The sequence below is a fragment of the Bactrocera dorsalis genome, chromosome 6, assembly GCF_023373825.1.
Source record: "Bactrocera dorsalis isolate Fly_Bdor chromosome 6, ASM2337382v1, whole genome shotgun sequence".
Lineage (NCBI taxonomy): Eukaryota > Metazoa > Arthropoda > Insecta > Diptera > Tephritidae > Bactrocera > Bactrocera dorsalis.
In genome coordinates, this window is record NC_064308.1 from 25,846,945 (window position 1) to 25,867,122 (window position 20,178).

The following is a 20,178-nucleotide window of genomic DNA, read 5'->3' on the forward strand; positions in this document are numbered from 1 at the left end:
CGGTCAATAAAGAATATTACCTGCAAGTTACGCGCAATTTGCGCGAAGCAATCCGCCAGAAATCCTCGGATTTGTGGAAGAACAAAAATTGGGTTTTGCACCACGATAACGCCCCTGCTCACACATCGTATTCCCCAGATCTGGCCCCCTGTGACTTTTTCTTGTTCCCTAAACTGAAGAGGCCCATGAAAGGACGACGTTACGCTTTTCTTGACGAGATAAAGACGGCATCGAAGAAGGAGCTGAAAAAAGATAAAAAAAAGATTTTTTGAAGTGCTTCGAAGATTGGAAAAACCGTTGGCACAAGTGTATAATATCTCATGGGGATTACTTTGAAGGGGACAAAATAGATATTCATGAATAAATAAATAATTTTTGAAAAAAACACAAAATTCGCGATACTTTTTGAACACACCTCGTATACCTAAAAGTAGGTCTCGTCATCTACGAATAACACCGTATCTATCTCGCTGAGTTTCGAGTGACATGAACTACCGGTAGGTGAACAAAACTATTATACTCTGTAGCAACATGTTGCAAAAGTATAAAAATACGCGTTTAAGCAAAAATAGTCGCATAATTTATAAGATTATAAAGTTTTTTTTTCAATGCCACTAAAACAAAACCAAGCTATATGTGACAGCTTGCCGAAAGCATTAACGAAATATGCATTTTTCTTTCTTGTGAAAATAAAAATATATGGGAATGATTTATTGATGCAAAGTTTACGATAAGGCTGAATGTATTAGAAAATATATACATGTATATTTTCTTTTTTAAATTTATTAAGCAAATAAGTAATATTATATACATGTATTAGTAATATTATATAATAATATTATATATACATACATATGTATAAGTAATATTATATAATAATATTACGTAATAAAGTGTAAAGTATACAGTACAGTACGAAAACCTAAATTTTGTTCCAATATGAGTGCATGATAACCGAAAAATATAACCACTTTATATCCAAAACTTATATTTTAAATACATATAATAATATATATACCGTCACCTAAAATACAAACCAATGTACCATCAAAAATAAATGGAAATCGCTGATAGATATAATAACCAAATTTATCCAATCTATAACGAAAACTCAAATTTTGTTTCAATATGAGTGCATGAGTGCATTGATGAGTGGTTTCAAGACCGGAGCATACTCCTGTAGAACCCCCAAAAGTGATCTAGCCACCGATGCCCAGAGCATACTTAGATTATGGAGGGAACACTTCTCCAGCCTGCTGAATGGCAGTGAACGCATAACACCAGGAGAAGGCGAACCCGATTCCCCAATCGATGACGATGGAGCAGACGTTCCATTACCCGGCCATGAAGAAGTTCGAATAGCAATTGCCCGCCTGAAGAACAACAAAGCGGCAGGGGCCGACGGATTGCCGACCGAGCTATTCAAACACGGCGGCGAAGAACTGATAAAGAGCATGCATCAGCTTCTTTGTAAAACATGGTCGGAAAAAAGCATGCCCAACGATTGGAATTTAAGTGTGCTATGCCCAATCCAAAAAAAAGGGAGACCCCACAATCTGCGCCAACTATGTGGGCGCGTATACGGTTCTATCGAGCGTATTATGTTAGAGATTAAAGCCCACCGTCAACAAACTGATTGGACCTTATCAGTGTGGCTTTAGACCTGGCAAATCAACAACCGACCAGATATTTACCATTCGCCAAATCTTGGAAAAGACCCGTGAAAGGAGAATAGACACACACCACCTCTTCGTCGATTTCAAAGCTGTTTTCGACAGCACGAAAAGGAGCTGCCTTTATGCCGCGATGTCTGAATTTGGTATCCCCGCAAAACTAATACGGCTGTGTAAACTGACGTTGAGCGGCACTAAAAGCTCCGTCAGAATCGGGAAGAACCTCTCCGAGCCGTTCGATACCAAACGAGGTTTCAGACAAGGCGATTCCTTATCGTGCGACTTTTTCAACCTGCTTCTGGAGAAAATAGTTCGAGCTGCGGAACTCAGCAGAGAAGGTACCATCTTCTAAAAGAGTGTACAACTGCTGGCGTATGCCGATGATATTGATATCATTCGCCGTTAGTTCTGCTTTCTCCAGACTGGACAAGGAAGGAAAAGAAATGGGTCTGGCAGTGAACAAGGGCAAGACGAAATATCTCCTGTCATCAAACAAACAGTCGTCGCACTCGCGACTTGGCAACCAAACTCTATAAGTCACTCATAATTCCCGTCCTGCTATATGGTGCAGAGGCTTGGACGATGTGAAAACGGGTGAGTCGACGTTGCGACTTTTCGAGAGAATAGTACTGCGAAAGATTTATGGTCCTTTGCGCGTTGGCCACAGCGAATATCGCATTCGATGGATTGATGAGCTGTACGAGATATACGACGACATTGACATAGTTCAGCGAATTAAAAGACAGCGGCTACGCTGGCTAGGTCATGTTGTCCGGATGGACGAAAACACTCCAGCTCTGAAAGTATTCGATGCAGTACCCGCCGGGCGAAGCATAGGAAGAGGAAGACCTCCACTCCGTTGGAAGGACCAACTGGAGAAGGACCTGGCTTCGCTTGGAATATCCAATTGGCGCCACGTTGCGAAAAGAAGAAACGACTGGCGTGCGGTTGTTAACTCGGCTATAATCGCGTAAGTGGTGTCTACGCCAATTAAGAAGAAGAAGATGAGTGCATGATAACCACTTTATAACAAAAAGTCAATCTATTTTTTTATTTTTAACGCATAAAGGAGTACTACGCGAAAGTACTTCAGTCACTGCGATATGATATAAATTTTACAATATTATCATAGATGTTTACTTATTTGTCTTGATTGAACTTAAATCGCATATTATACATACACATATGTATATGGGAAAAGTTTTCACAACTCAATATTATAACTTGAAAAATGTTGGAAAGTATTTTTTTATTATAATTAATATAGAAAAAAGAATCACGCAAAGAAACAAACAAAGAAATATCGTTAAGAATCCTACAAATTTGGTGTTTAAGATGTGGCAACGTTTGTTTTCTTCATAATTGTAAACAATCTAACCTTTGCAACGATGAGTGTGATAAGTAATTTTAAATTAATAAATTTTAGGTAAAATTCTACAAAATAAAAGTGAAATGTGAACTTATTTAAATGTTTAAAGTGTTTATTTAAATATACCAAGTGAAAAATGTAAAAAAAAATTAGTGAAACTTAGAGAAATACCATGTGTTTTTAGTGCAAATTTTTGAATCTTTAATCGTGAATATTTTGAAAAATATAAGTTATTTCAATATTATTTTTGGATATTCCTCCTCTGGAAAAGCTCCCCTATCCGCACATACCCCATTTGTACGGAAATTCGCTTTTTTTACTCCTCCGCCAAAGTAATCGGAATCGTGCCGATTTTCGCCTAATCTTCAACCAATATCGTGCTTCAATCAACGTATTCATCTATTTAGCTCCGTGTGTCTTTGGCTATTCAGCAAACTAAAACGAGCGTTCCGGAGAAACCATTTTGAGTCAATTGAAGACGTTAAACGTGAATCGCTACGCGCTAAGGCACTTAAAAGCTATTCCGGAAATTGACTTTAACAACTGTTTCGAAGATTGGAAACAACGTTGATACAAGTGTGTTGGGGCCATGGGGACTACTTGGAGGGAAATGACATGAATTTGGAAGAATAAATTAAATATTTTAAAGTATGAACAAATTCTTACTATTTTTTGCTCACAGTAGTGTACTAAAAAAGACACTAGCTTTCCAATGCATGTTCGGTATATTAATACAATGGAATAACAACTTGGCAAGCCGCTCGAACATAGTTATAACCCAATATACCATATATTGACATAAATCTTCATTTGTATAGTTCAACAAACAAAGCCAAAATTGGGAATTGTACATTTTTATATACAGCAAAATATCTTCTTTACTTTAGAAGACCTCCTACAGATATAAGAATTTTTATCATTCTACTTTTCGCTTGTTTATAAATTTATTTTTAACTAACAACATACTATAAATCCACCAGAATTTTTAATTATATATTTGGCGAAAATGTTTCTTCATAGATACGTACACATATGTTGTAAGGTATTGTTTTAATTGACTTATATTAAATCTATTAACTTAGATATACTCGTACTATATAACTTTCAGTTTGCAACTTTCTTATAAAACTCTGATAAGCATGTACACTAGGGTGTTTGTTTTTTTGACCCAATATTTTTTTCAGTCCCGTCATGAAATTTCTTTGGAAATACCCTAAAACAAATTCCCTGAAAATTTTAGCCCTTAAGAGAATGGTTCAGTCTACAAAAGTGTCCAGTGCAACAAAGTCGTAACTCACACCGGCGAGGTAGGGGCTCTAACCCAATTTTTCCTCGAATTTCGCATTTTTTTGTATATATCTCGTAATTGACAGGAGCTATAGAAAAAAACGTGCATGAGAAATTTGTAGGAAATTTAAATTGCTATAAAAAGGTCCGAGGTCAAAATCGCTATCATTAATACTTCTCGAGATATTCGATAATCATTTTGAACAAAAAACCGTACGTAGGTTCCCCCGTACAAAATAAATTACGAGTTTGTAGACTCGGACCACTGACACGCCTACAAATCGCCATTAACCGAAAACATTTAAAGTGCCATAACTAAGCACTAGATTAAGATATGTATAAAACTCTTTTTTGACACAGGAGATCGCAGTAACCAGGGACACCTGTTTGCAAAAAATTTTGAAAAGGTCGGCGTGTCCCCGCCCTCCAAAAAGTTTAATGTACAAATTTTCTGAGTATAAATCTTATAAGAACTTCTATCGGAAGTGTGGAAATGGATGAAATCGGAGAATAAACCCCTCACTCCCCATATTACGGTATTGTTCAAAACTACTAAAAGCGGGATAAATCAATAACTAAATACGCCAGAAACGTAAAAATTTGCTGCCAGGATGCTATGACAAGGCTTTTTAAGGGCCGGCGTAAAAATTGGACAATGGGTGTGGCACCGCCTACGTTTTGATGGATGAAATCCTAAATCTCAGAACCCGACTAACCGATTTTTGACAAAATTGAGTACGTGGTGTTTTTTTTTTTTCATATTTTTATGTCACGTTCTGAAAATGAAAATCGGACAATAACCAAGCCTACTACACTTCTCATATATAGGGTTACCATATTCCCTGATTTGTCAGGGAATTCCCTAATTTTGTTAAAATTTCCCTGATTTTCGGGAAAAATGCCCTTCTTTCATGGTTTCCTCTTGAATCGGCGTTTCTTTTTATTATAATTTTTTTTTGATCGAGTGCGTAAAAAAAGTAATCATCACAACGTTTTAGTCTACTTGGGCGTTTTGAATTTGCACCCCACGCGTAGGATGCATTTACATGAATCATATCATTCATGGCTGTGTTCCAAAACTCGACTGAGTTCAACTCGCGCAGGTTTTTTCGGTATACAATTCCTGGACGAGTTGAACTCGGTTGAGTTTTGGAACGCACACCATATGATATCGCCATCATACATGCATATACCATCATATGTCATCATATTTAGAGAAGATTCAGTTTTCAGACTCGAAAATTGTTCATATTGACGACCACCAATTGATCGATCAGCTGGCAAATTTGAATGCGTTCTTAAAAACGAAAAAAAGAGGACCGAGAAATATCAGACGAGTTTTTACGCAATCTGTTAATGACCGGCAGGAGGATGGAGTCATGTGTAGAAGTTCAAGCAAGTGAGGAAAGTTCTCTGATCGCCATTCACTTGGGAGTGGCCAGAAACGATTCTTTTACATATGACTCAAGCAGCTCACGACTTCCGGTCTTTGACCAAGTATCCTCTGGGTAGCCTAAGAACATCCGTTTGAAGGCGAGCTAACGTGAGAAGGCGAAAAATCCCCTGCATAGGGTTGTGCGCTGGGTTTGGGACCCGCCACGTAAAAACCTCCCCCCAATGAAAAACAACACACAGCCTCGGATGAGAGACCCCCCTTTTGATGACGACCATGGCAAACGAAATAAGGACTATGATTTGAGGGCATGCACCTGGAATGTCCGGTCCCTTAATTGGGAAGGTGCCGCTGCCCAGCTGGTAGATGTCCTCGGAAAGATAAAGGCTGACATCACCGCCGTCCAAGAAATGCGATGGACGGGACAAGGACAGAAACGAGTAGGTCCTTGTGACATTTACTATAGTGGCCATATAAAGGAGCGCAAGTTTGGTGTTGGATTCGTGGTGGGAGAGAGACTCCGTCGCCGAGTACTATCATTCACTCCGGAGAATGAACGTCTAGCCACAATCCGCATCAAAGCGAGGTTCTTCAACATATCGCTGATTTGCGCCCACGCCCCGACGGAAGAGAAGGACGATGTGACCAAAGATGCTTTTTATGAGTGCTTGGAGCGCACTTATGAGAGATGCCCCCGCCACGATGTCAAAATCGTGCTTGGCGACTTCAACGCCAGGGTGGGCAAAGAAGGTATCTTTGGCACTACGGTCGGTAAATTCAGCCTCCACGAGGAAACATCCCCAAATGGGTTGAGGCTGATCGACTTCGCCGGGGCCCGAAATATGGTTATCTGTAGTACTAGATTCCAGCATAAGAAGATACATCAAGCTACCTGGCTGTCTCCGGATCGAAAAACCACCAACCAGATCGATCATGTTGTGATAGACGGAAGACACGTCTCCAGTGTTTTAGATGTGCGTGCGCTCCGAGGACCTAACATTGACTCGGACCACTATATTGTTGCAGCCAAAATTCGCACCCGCCTCTGTGCAGCAAAAAACGCACGCCAACAAACACAAGGAAGGTTCGACGTCGAGAAGCTGCAATCACAACAGACAGCCGAACGATTTTCTACTCGGCTTGCACTCCTGCTCTCTGAGAGCACTCGTCAACAACTTGGTATACGGGAACTGTGGGATGGCATTTCAAACTCCTTACGTACAGCTGCAACCGAAACCATTGGTTTTCGGAAAGTGCAAAAGAACAGCTGGTACGACGAGGAGTGCCGTGTCGCAGCGGAGAGAAAACAGGCTGCCTACCTCGCAACGTTACGATCGACCACAACACGTGCGGGATGGGACAGATACCGAGAGTTGAAGAGGGAAGCGAGACGCATTTGCAGACAGAAGAAAAAAGAGGCCGAAATGCGTGAGTACGAACAGCTTGATAAGCTGGCCGACAGGGGTAATGCTCGAAAATTCTACGAGAAAATGCGGCGGCTTACAGAAGGTTTCAAGACCGGAGCATACTCCTGTAGAACCCCCAAAGGTGATCTAGCCACCGATGCCCAAAGCATACTTAGATTATGGAGGGAACACTTCTCCAGCCTGCTGAATGGCAGTGAAAGCACAACACCAGGAGAAGACGAACCCGATTCCCCAATCGATGACGATGGAGCAGACGTTCCATTGCCCGACCAGGAAGAAGTTCGAATAGCAATTGCCCGCCTGAAAAACAACAAAGCGGCAGGGGCCGACGGATTGCCGGCCGAGCTATTCAAACACGGCGGCGAAGAACTAATAAGGAGCATGCATCAGCTTCTTTGCAAAATATGGTCGGATGAAAGCATGCCCAACGATTGGAATTTAAGTGTGCTATGCCCAATCCATAAAAAAGGAGACCCCACAATCTGCGCCAACTACCGTGGGATAAGCCTCCTCAACATCGCATACAAGGTTCTATCGAGCGTATTGTGTGAAAGATTAAAGCCCACCGTCAACAAACTGATTGGACCTTATCAGTGTGGCTTCAGACCTGGTAAATCAACAACCGACCAGATATTCACCATGCGCCAAATCCTGGAAAAGACCCGTGAAAGGAGAATCGACACTCACCACCTATTCGTCGATTTCAAAGCTGCTTTCGACAGCACGAAAAGGAGCTGCCTTTATGCCGCGATGTCTGAATTTGGTATCCCCGCAAAACTAATACGGCTGTGTAAACTGACGTTGAGCAACACGAAAAGCTCCGTCAGGATCGGGAAGGACCTCTCCGAGCCGTTCGATACCAAACGAGGTTTCAGACAAGGCGACTCCCTATCGTGCGACTTTTTCAATCTGCTGCTGGAGAAAATTATTAGAGCTGCAGAACTGAACCGAGCAGGTACAATCTTTTATAAGAGTGTACAGCTGCTGGCGTATGCCGATGATATTGATATCATCGGTCTCAACACCCGCGCCGTTAGTTCTGCTTTCTCCAGACTGAACAAGGAAGCAACGCAAATGGGTCTGGCAGTGAACGAGGGCAAGACGAAATATCTCCTGTCATCAAACAAACAGTCGTCGCACTCGCGACTTGGCCCCCACGTCACTGTTGACAGTCATAACTTTGAAGTTGTAGATAATTTCGTCTATTTAGGAACCAGCGTTAACACCACCAACAATGTCAGCCTTGAAATCCAACGCAGGATTACTCTTGCCAACAGGTGCTACTTCGGACTGAGTAGGCAATTGAAAAGTAAAGTCCTCTCTCGACGAACAAAAACCAAACTCTATAAGACGCTCATAATTCCCGTCCTGCTATATGGTGCAGAGGCTTGGACGATGACAACAACCGATGAGTCGACGTTGCGAGTTTTCGAGAGAAAAGTTCTGCGAAAGATTTATGGTCCTTTGCGCGTTGGCCACGGCAAATATCGCATTCGATGGAACGATGAGCTGTACGAGATATACGACGACATTGACATAGTTCAGCGAATTAAAAGACAGCGGCTACGCTGGCTAGGTCATGTTGTCCGGATGGATGAAAACACTCCAGCTCTGAAAGTATTCGACGCAGTACCCGCCGCGGGAAGCAGAGGAAGAGGAAGACCTCCACTCCGGTGGAAGGACCAAGTGGAGAAGGACCTGGCCTCGCTTGGAATATCCAATTGGCGCCACGTAGCGAAGAGAAGAAACGACTGGCGCGCTGTTGTTGACTCGGCTATAATCGCGTAAGCGGTGTCTACGCCAGTAAAGAAGAAGAAGTTAATGACCGGCTGGTTCAATTAATCAAAGCTAATAAGAACGTTCAGTCGTTTTCCGAAATCTTGATAATAGTTCAGTATTTCTTGTCTATCCCTGGTGAGTAACGAGTGTAACCGCCTCTCAGTTGAAACTGTTAAGAATATTGTACTTGTTTAATATAACTTCAAAGAAATGAATTGTAAGGATTTTCACAAGTATTTGTCCAGCGATAACAAATAATTTTTATAAAAAAAATTGGAGCGTCCGAAAAATTTGTGATAGAAGATGTTAATGAATGAATTGTAGCAGCTTAGTGATAGTTCTCATGATAGTTATTCAGATAATTTCGAGAATGTTTGCAATAAAAAATGATTCGAAAAATGGTATTTATTTTATATACCCCTAACTAAATCGAAAAAATGATCTGAGAAAAAAAGGCAAAAAACGATGGAGTTAGGCGCTTGGGTAAAAGTTGGTGACTAAAACAGACATGGTAACCCTACTCATATAGCACAAATTTAAATTAATTATTTTACTTTTCAGTTCACAAATCAAGGAGCAATTAATATAACGGGATTAAACTTTGCACAAATACTGCCTTTAGTGTACGAGTATGCCACCTTATTACCAAAAATTTTTCAAAGCTCCTAGGTACCGAATAGTTTACCCCAGTATCTATAGTTGTCTGTTGTTCAAAAATATCGGTCAATGCCAGATATATAATATAATTCAGGGATAGTATTTACATAAGTAGGTAGGTAATAGTGCAGCCCTTGAAATTTTTAAAGTGTTCTTCACGCTAAAACAATCGAAAAGTATGTGACACAACGCAGAAAATATTCACCTTTAATAATCTGCAAAAAAATTTTTGTTCATTCATACCATTCCAAAGATATTGAAATTTTTGTCCCCTACCGCTCCTAAAACGTATGGCCCATCCATCAATTTTCAATTATGTAAAAAATTATTATTTAAACAAATCGTGATAGTGAAAAAATAGCTATAATATAGCACGACTATTTTTTTTTGACTTCAAAAAATTTCATCGATTTATTTCTAGTAGTTTATGAAAAAAATTTTTACAATTTTATCATGCTCTAAATTTCAACGTTCAATAACTTTAACAAAAAAAGAATTTTGACGAAATATTTATATCACTGGGTATGCGTCTGGTCCCCTTCCTAATGAACTGCTAATTTTCAAAATCGGTGATGTATCGAAATTTTCGTGGACCACTTGACGTGGTTTGACCCTGATATCACGTTTCATCTTCTCTTTCAAATCATTTAATGGCTTCGATTAAGCTATTAATGTCCGATATGCTTTTTGTAAACATCCATTCAAGGTTTGGTGCTTGATAGATTCCAAGTGTTCTGTGTCGAATCTGCGATATGACGGGACATTCACAGAGAAGGTGGAAAATTGTTTCCTTATTCTCTACTAGTTCGCAGCCTCGACAGATGTTGCTGTAGGGCATACCCACTTTGAACGCATGTTCTCCAAATGGCCAATGCCTGTTGTAGTAGCAGTTAGTCTGTAGATACTGTTCCTGGACCTATTTAATAAGTCATTTCATTTCTTTTCATATATTGGCCACATCTGTTTAACTATATTGCATTTTGCTGTATTTTTCCATCTACAGGTATTATTTGCTAATTGTTAAAATTGTATATTGAGTTCTCTCCTGATCGATCCTAGCGGGCTTGGTATCCATTCTGCTTCGGATTTGTTTAGGAAAGCTCCTGCCTTTACCAACTCGTCTGCTTTTTCGTTGCCGAAAATGTTCCTGTGGCTGGGAAGATCAAGATGGAGCTTGTCTTCTAGTGAGGGTATGCCGGTATGTCAAAAATGGGTTGATTCGAATTAATAATTCCCTTAGCCCCCATATACCTAATATAAAGACAATCGAACTTTCGGATGGCTTTGTACCGCATACATGGTGTGTTCCAAAGTAAACAGGACTTTTTGAATCTAGTGCCCCTTGGTGGCGCCATCTATATGTCGACTGGTGTGCTAGAATTTGCTACCTTTATCGATTGTCTAGAGAACTTCATGACATTTCATTGATTAGAAGTGAAGTTATTGCGTTTTAAGTGTCAGTATGTTAGTGTTATCGGTGCAAAAATGAGCTTCGAACAAAGAGCCAATATTAAATTTTGTGAATGAAACAAGTTTATGGTGATGATTTTCTATACGAGTGGTTTCAACGTTTTAAAGTGGTTGTGAGGACATAAATGACGATAGACAAGTTGCCCAATCAAAATCCGTGATCACCGGAAATTCCATCGAAACTGTGAGTGAATTCATCAAAAATCATCCGAAATCATCATCATTAATGGAAATGGAATTGGACATCTCCAAAACATCGATTTATCGCATTCTGACCAAGCATTTGGGCTTACGAAAGGTGTGTGCACGGTTTGTTCCGCACAAATTGACTGACGACCAAAAATTGCTCAGAACATCATTAACGAGGTTTATTTGACCAAAAATCACATTTTAACCATTAACAACTCCCCGTATTCATCTGATATGGCACCGTGAGACTTCTTTTTATTTTCGAAAAAATGAATTTGCCCATTAAAGGAAAGCGTTATGCAGACGTAGAGGCCATTCAAAAGGCTTGCACCGGCATACTGGCCAATGAGCTAAAACATTCGACATGCTTATGGACCGTGCAAAAGCTTTATTGAAGCAGAAGAAGATTATTTTGAATAAAATAAATTGATTTTGCGGAAAAAAACAATTTTTTCTGTTTTTTTTTAAGGAACACACCTTGTATATCGGCTAATATGTGAGTTATCTCAATGAAAATGAGCTAGCGTGTTTTACTCATAACAGTGTATCATTGTGCCTAAAATAAATTTGAGCGAAAACTTGGCTTAATTCATATATCCTCAAATTTCCACAGGTCAAAATGTTCCAACCCGAGAATATGAAACTACTTAGGTGAAATCCGATTATAATTCCGACCCCTCCCCATAAGATTATTGTGTTAAAATTTACTAAAAGTGCGATAAATCAAATGGTATTAATTTCGTTTTTGACCTTAAACTCGGTCACTGTCGTATGCTTTTCCAAAAAAAAATAAACCTTATTCGGGACGAGTCGCGTTTCATACCCAAAATATCCACCAAAATAATTCGGAGGGATTCGTGGGAGATGTCGAGCTTGCTATCATTCTAACACTTTCCTGACGATTTTCAAACACAATTTCCTTCTATTTTTAAGTACTTTCATCAGTTTAAGAGTCTTTCAGTACGATTCATGTATTCAACGATCTCTCGATCGTCTTGAAGGCTTAGTGTCAATCGTAGACCTGTGATTTCGATAAAACTGAATCACCGTAAGTCTTTTCCTAGATTCACAATGATTCCACCTATGAAATTTGGTTAAAACTACAAAATTTTAGACAAATCCTTTGTTCGATATTTACAATTTACGTATACTACTGAGTACCGACTGAAGCCTCTGCTGGTTGAAAGATTGCGCTCATATTTGGCATAGTAAATAAGGACAGTCCAACAATTTTAAAATCTTTGCTACTTTTTTAAAAATTTAAAAGAAGATACGTCTCTTCAACTTTTCGTTATCTCTCCAGTGCTATAAAATAACGGTATATTTTTAGAGTTAATAGCTGTACTATGGTTGAAATTTTGCGTAAAATTTGTATTCAAATTACTAAGTAATAAAACAGAAAATATAATTTTGACGTACTTACTTTAAAATTTTATGTGCAGTAAAATATATTATTTTCACGCTGTCTATTCCACATTTTCCGGAGCACGCTGTAAATAACTTTTTTCGTTATAAATATTTTTATATTTCCTTTAAAAAAATGTAATGTAAAAATTTCATCAAAAGAGAGACATGTCCGTACCAAAATTTTTATTACCGCAATTTATACATATTCCTCTAGTAGCCAAATTTCGAGATAAATTCATGCATTCATGTTGTATATATTTACTTTAGTTTCTGGCATGCAATTTATATCTTCTATTTATCTAACTAACGGGTGATTTTTTTGAGGTTAGGATTTTCATGCATTAGTATTTGACAGATCACGTGGGATTTCAGACATGGTGTCAAAGAGAAAGATGCTCAGTATGCTTTGACATTTCATCATGAATAGACTTACTAACGAGCAACGCTTGCAAATCATTGAATTTTATTACCAAAATCAGTGTTCGGTTCGAAATGTGTTTCGCGCGACAAATTTTGTTCAGCGATGAGGCTCATTTCTGGTTGAATGGCTACGTAAATAAGCAAAATTGCCGCATTTGGGGTGAAGAGCAACCAGAAGCCGTTCAAGAACTGCCCATGCATCCCGAAAAATGCACTGTTTGGTGTGGTTTGTACGCTGGTGGAATCATTGGACCGTATTTTTTCAAAGATGCTGTTGGACGCAACGTTACGGTGAATGGCGATCGCTATCGTTCGATGCTAACAAACTTTTTGTTGCCAAAAATGGAAGAACTGAACTTGGTTGACATGTGGTTTCAACAAGATGGCGCTACATGCCACACAGCTCGCGATTCTATGGCCATTTTGAGGGAAAACTTCGGACAACAATTCATCTCAAGAAATGGACCCGTAAGTTGGCCACCAAGATCATGCGATTTAACGCCTTTAGACTATTTTTTGTGGGGCTACGTCAAGTCTAAAGTCTACAGAAATAAGCCAGCAACTATTCCAGCTTTGGAAGACAACATTTCCGAAGAAATTCGGGCTATTCCGGCCGAAATGCTCGAAAAAGTTGCCCAAAATTGGACTTTCCGAATGGACCACCTAAGACGCAGCCGCGGTCAACATTTAAATGAAATTATCTTCAAAAAGTAAATGTCATGAACCAATCTAACGTTTCAAATAAAGAACCGATGAGATTTTGCAAATTTTATGCGTTTTTTTTTAAAAAAAAGTTATCAAGCTCTTAAAAAATCACCCTTTAGTTTCAGGCGGCAAATAATTCGACCGTAATATAAGTTTTTTTAATTCACGGATAAAGAAAGAACAAACAAAATGTATAAATTTGAAAATAACAACAATTCATTTCGCATTGTTACTGGGTTTATGAATATGACGTTGAAACTGTCTAACAATCTAGCGATTGGTGGTCCAAAAATGAACGAAACTAAAAAAGATAAAATATTATACTTATCTTTAAATATAAAAATTACGTGTCACGTTGTTTGTCCACAATGGACTCCTAAACTACTGGACCGATTTTAACCAACTTAGAAAATAGGATAGTAGAAACCATTCAAAAAGAACAAAAATAAAAAATAAAGTGAAATCTCTAATAAATGGACACTACATTAAGCGGACAACTCTATTAACTGGACAGAAAGGCTGGTATCCAGACATTGAGAAGGCAGCCTTAAATTCTTTATTTTTTCCAATGAAATTTATTTGTATGAACACATTCAAAATTAAACTTCAAATACAATCCCTTGGATTCTTATTGAAAAACGTTTTCGACTTTATTCGTAAATGAAATTTTCATTGTTTTTTGTTATATGAATAATAAGACGTAGCAGCATCCACGAGTATTTAAATATAAATGACTATAACATATAGCTGCCATACAAACTGGACGACCGGAATCAAGTGCTTGTGTGGAAAACTTTTTCATTTAACGAAATCTCCTTCTTCTTTACTGGCGTAGACAACGCTTACGCGATTATAGCCGAGTTAACAACAACGCGCCAGTCGTTTCTTCTTTTCGCTACGAGGCGCCAATTGGATATTCCAAGCGAAGTCAGTTCCTTCTCCATTTGGTCCTTCCAACGGAATGGAAGTCTTCCTCTTCCTCTGCTTCCCCCGGCGGGTACTGCGTCGAACACTTTCAGAGCTGGAGTGTTTTCGTCCATCCGAACAACATGACTTAGCCAGCGTAGCCGCTGTCTTTTAATTCGCTGAACTAGGTCAATGTCGTCGTATATCTCATACAGCTCATTGTTCCATCGAATGCGATATTTGCCGTGGCCAATTCGCAAAGGACCATAAATCTTTCAGAACCCTTCTCTCGAATTCTCGCAACGTCGACTTATCAGTTGTTGTCATCGCCCAAGCCTCTGCACCATATAGCAGAACGGGAAGGATGAGTGACTTATAGAGTGTGGTTTTTGTTCGTCGAGAGAGGATTTTACTTCTCAATTGCCCACTCAGTCCAAAGTAACATCTGTTGGCAAGAGTTATTCTGCGTTGGATTTTCAGGCTGACATTGTTGTGGTGTTTATACTGGTTCCTAAATAAAGACGAAATTATCTACAACTTCAAAGTTAGGATGATGATGATGGAGTTGCATTACAACCGGGTGCCAGACCCAAAGCACGGCAGAGGTTTTAGATGGGCCTCGAACCCTGCCAAGGTGGTTAGTGTATCCATTCCACACTGCCAAATGTGCTTAGCAGTGCTAATCAACGCATTGATTTGATCCGCTGTGCTTTTGAGTGCCGTGGAGTAAGGCTGTCGTCAACAGGTACCCAGGTTAAACACACTGGACGTTGTCAACAATGACGTGGGAGCCAAGTCGCGAGTGCGACGAATGTTTGTTTGATGACAGGAGACATTTCGTCTTGCCCTCGTTCACTGCCAGAAACATTTGCTTTGCTTCCTTGTTCAGTCTGGAGAAAGCAGAACTAACGGCGCGGGTGTTGAGGCCGATGATATCATTTAACAAAATACCTTTACCAAATTTAGCATGTAACTGATTGGTTTATTCAATATAAAGTTCTTGCAGGAATCTTTTTTTATTTATGAAGGGTATTTTATTTTCTGTGCAGCTGAAGTTAAGATTTTTTTAACAATATATTGGTTATTATTGTCGAAATATTTAAGCTTATTAGCTTAATTACTATTTTCATTTTCTAAGTTAACATTAAATGGGACAACTCAAATTTATCGAATTAATTTCATTACTTTCATTTCACAGTGTCTAACGACTGTTTGTATCACATTTTTTTAAAGGTAGACGTTTTTATAATTTATTTAATTATTAGGAGAAATATACAAAGTAGTATTACCTAATATAAGAAAAAACAGAGTACGAGCTAATAAAGCCATCGACAACAAACAAATATCTTAGGTTACCAGCTAAATATAAAGTTATATTTTATTTTGTAGGTAACAGTCGGCAATAAAGTTATAAATTCTTATAATATTTGCAAACGAAGGAAGTTTTAACAATTCTTTATAGCTGGGGAAAAAATGTGCTTTTGCCTAATACTCGATAAATTCGAAGATTCGTTAAAAATGTGATGAAGTGATAGCGTGATTGCGCGGAGAGGGCAAGAGGGTTTTACTTTGCCAGTAAGAAGGTGCTGATGTGTGAGTTGTGTGTGGCCAGTCTTTAGACGTGTGAAGATGGTAGCCTGTAGGCGAGATATATTCCTAGGATATACAACTTTTGTCCTTGTGGGATTGAAGGTAGAGTACCGATGGTCGAAACGTTTCCATTCCGTTTGTATAATTTCGAGAACGTAGCGATCCAGCATATTACTGAGGTCGTATCTGTCATGTGGCTCATATGGTAGGGTTGGCGCTGTTTCAAAAAACCGAGCTGCGTGGTCTGCATGTTCATTTCCCATAATAGCAGCATGTTCTGGTACCTAGCAACTTTGTACTGTATTTAACGCATAGGTCACGAATATTCGAGATAAATGAGGAAGTGTTGCGAATGTTACAAACAGCTTTGAAAACGGCAAAAGCCTCGTTGTAAATATCGACGCGTAACAAGGGAGAATCCCGCCTGTAATAAGTTCTCCATTTGGTTTGGTGAAAGTAAAAGCTGTGTTTATCGCTTTGGATCCGTCTGTGTAAATTGCAGTCCAATTGTTTTTTTCAGAGGCTTTCATTAAATCTAAAGGTCCGTATCCAGTTCTTAAGTAATTGCTCAGGAAAAAAAATACAATATTTCTTCAAGTAATTTTGACAGCTGGTTACGCATTGTGAATAATCCACATTAGAAGAGCAAGAGAGAATGTACAAAGAAGATAAACTTTGTGCGTAATATGTATGTATGTATGTGTGCTGTAACATAAATAATTTAATTGCGATGTAAGAAATGTTTTTGATGATTGTCAATTTTTTCCAACATTTAAAAATGAAATATACTTCATAATAATGATTTTAACTAATTTAGGATGAATTTAACGATTACTTTGAATTTCCTTCAAGAAACAATTGTTGATTTTATATTTCTTCGCAAAACCAGGTTTGCCATACTCGCATTTTATTGAAAAAATGGATTAAAAATTAGTACTAGATTTCTTTAGAGCTGCATATCAGCACAAGAAAATTTACCATAGGAAATTTTCTTAACCATTTCTTAAGCGTTTTGTTATATGAAGTTTTTACAATTCTTGAGAGCTGGATAAGAGATAAGAAGAGTTTCTGTAATACTAAATTACTGGTGTTGCTCTTTTTGAAGGTGTGAAGGAACATGTTAATAGTTTCTTTTTTTAACAACCACTGCTGCTGTTTTGACGTTTTTATTTTCACTCAATAATTCAGCCTCATCTGTCGACCTAATATAACATACATATATCTCACTTAAAGATGTTTATACTCTTACAACATGCTGCTACAGTGTATAATAGTTGTTTCACATAACGGTTGTTCGTATCTCCTAAAACTAAGCTATAGATATAGGGTTATAAATATACAGGGTAGCTCAAACTAATCCTCCTATCAGAAGATGCAATAAATTTTGCAATTGACCTCTAATGTCAGTTTTCTTTTGACATTTGTGTAGTAAACATATGCGAAATACACGTAAGTAAACAATGGTACGCTACACTGCGAGCCACAACCGATGTGCTGAAGGATACATTTCCCGGGCGCCTAATCTCCTGTTTTGGCGATTTTCACTGGCCAGCAAAATCGCCTGATTTGACCGCTTCAGACCTACTTTTGTGGGGCTTTCTGAAGTCGAGGTTTTATGTCAACAAGCCTCAGACTCTTACCGCTCTTAAAGATAATATCCGTCAAGAATGTGAGGACCTATCGCCGGAAGTTCTGGCCAAAGTGATGGAAAATGCCATAAAAAGGGCTCAAATGACAATCAACTTTGGCGGCGGACATTTACATGATATATTCGCGACTTGATGTAAAAAAATTTAAAAGACTAAATAAAAACAATCCACAAGCAGAATCAAAGTTTTTAATTTTTTAAAAAAGCTTCTCATTTTCCAAAAAACATCGGTAGGTTATTTTTGCGCCACCTGTAATAAATGATCAGGATAAAGAAATCAGTAGAAATCCGCTGTGCAAACTGTAAAAAATTGAGATATCTTGATAAACCTTTGTACACATGTTCTTTGGCACCCAAGGAGAGTTAGTATTGCATATCGGCGGAAGCCGACTACGCACGCAAAACGCCATTAAATGAAAACATTTTTTAATATGTAGTTTTGTAAACACGTGAATATGTTTATATTTCCCTGGCTCTGATCCTTTCAAATTGTAAGAGTATGAAATATTCGGTTACACCGGAGCTTAGCTTTTCTTTACTTGTTTTTGACTTTTTTTAAGTTTATGTACATAATTATGTGAATTAGTCTGAGACTACATTTGTTCTCATGTTTTTTTGTATTGTTTGCAGATAATTCCCCAAGGGACGTTCTCGAATAATTGCACGGCTAAGGTGACTAACAATAAAAAACATGGTCATATAATGAAAATTGGTTATAAGAGAAATCTGCCAAGCGGAGTGATAAATACAAAACGTACTAAAAGTTAAAAGGATTTATTGTAAAGAATACTCGCAACATGTTTTATGATAACAAAAAAACTTATACTAAAAGACAGATACACATAGTTCCTATTTTAAAAAATAAAATAAAATAACATTAGTAACGTAATTTAAAATCTAACACCTCGATTTATAAAGAAGAAAATATTACATTATTCAATATAAAGCGGCTGATATACACGTGAAAATATACATAGAAACACAGAAAATTTATGTTAGTTGCAGTTACGCATTAAAGGCGAAAATAAAAATATAAATAAATAAAAGTAAGAAAAGCAAACATTGATATGGTAGCGCCAAAGAGTGGCACTATTAAAGTGTGCTTCGATGGAAAATATGAATGAGAATATATTACAATATTTTCAGTGTTGTGTAATTAACACGTAATATGTATTAAAGAAATCGAGATTTAATTATCTAAAAATTAAGGCTGGGGTCTCAATCGGTCCTAACCAAAACGAAAAGAAACAAACATACATATTTTACCCGTGTCTAAGATGATAGGTGTATTACAATAAATTAATCTAAATAAGTAAAAGTAAAAATGAAAGGAAAAAATTTTAGTGAAAATAAACGAAAACTAACATAAAATAAATTTTCGAAAAATATGCAACAAAGTTCCTAGCATTTTAGTGTGCTACATACTATTTTGCCTATGTTTATTCCTTTATTAAATTAAAGCTGAAGATCTGGCTAATTTAAATGTCTTGTAATGTTGAAAGGTAATCAATTACGCAAAAACCAACAACGCAGAGTAGTCAGTTAAATTAAGCAATTTATATTTGTAACTTGTAACTATTAAAGAAGATATTTATTTGAAAATATAATGAAACAATGGTCGAATATATTGCTTAAGTTAATTATATATAGTAAACTACTGTAACACTTATCCCCATTAACGCCCTTGCGAAGTATAATAAAGAACCAGCATTACAAACCATTACTTAAAAGTATTTCAGCACATTTGAATTCAAACATGCTTATAATTATTACCAGACAGCAAGCAACCAGCGTAAAAATTAAGCGAACGATTAAATTATGTGGCCAACATACATACAAGCATATATCCTTACTAAATACATTCAGACATACATATGTGCCAACTAAAAGTAAAGAAATAATAAAATTAAATATGAACCAAAAAAAAACGGGTATATAAACAAATTCATATTCGATGAAAATTAAATGCCTACATTAAAATCAGGTAAAATACTAAAATTCTCACAATTGACAATATTTTTCGCATAGATTTGTACGAATTCAACTCCATAACTTTATTGTTGCTTTTGCATGAAAGTTTTTGGACAAAAGCGCAAAGATAACGGGAAGAAACATAGTGAGTGAACACTTTTTTTCAGAAAAAAAAAATACGGTACAGCCGCAGCAGTTCTTAGCTGCTTTCGGCCAATTCGGAAGAGCAAATGGAACCATTTTTTTACAGCACCGAATTGGAGTTATTAATTCGGTCGACGGTCACG

At 37.8% G+C, this 20,178-nt stretch overlaps 1 protein-coding gene across 11 annotated transcripts in view; it reads left to right on the forward strand.

Moving 5' to 3' along the window:
• The window catches only part of LOC105225707 (zinc finger protein 2), a 315,040-nt gene extending 295,192 nt beyond the window's left edge, over positions 1–19,848 (forward strand). For all 11 annotated transcript variants that reach the window (XM_049459961.1, XM_049459962.1, XM_049459970.1 and 8 more), the window contains one exon: positions 18,551–19,848. Coding sequence is in view for 1 of the 11 variants with exons in the window: in XM_049459969.1 (XP_049315926.1) it covers positions 18,551–18,579 (29 nt within the window). In the remaining 10 variants the exon portion in view is untranslated. The remainder of the gene's footprint in view (positions 1–18,550) is intronic.
• Positions 19,849–20,178: the final 330 nt, after the last annotated feature.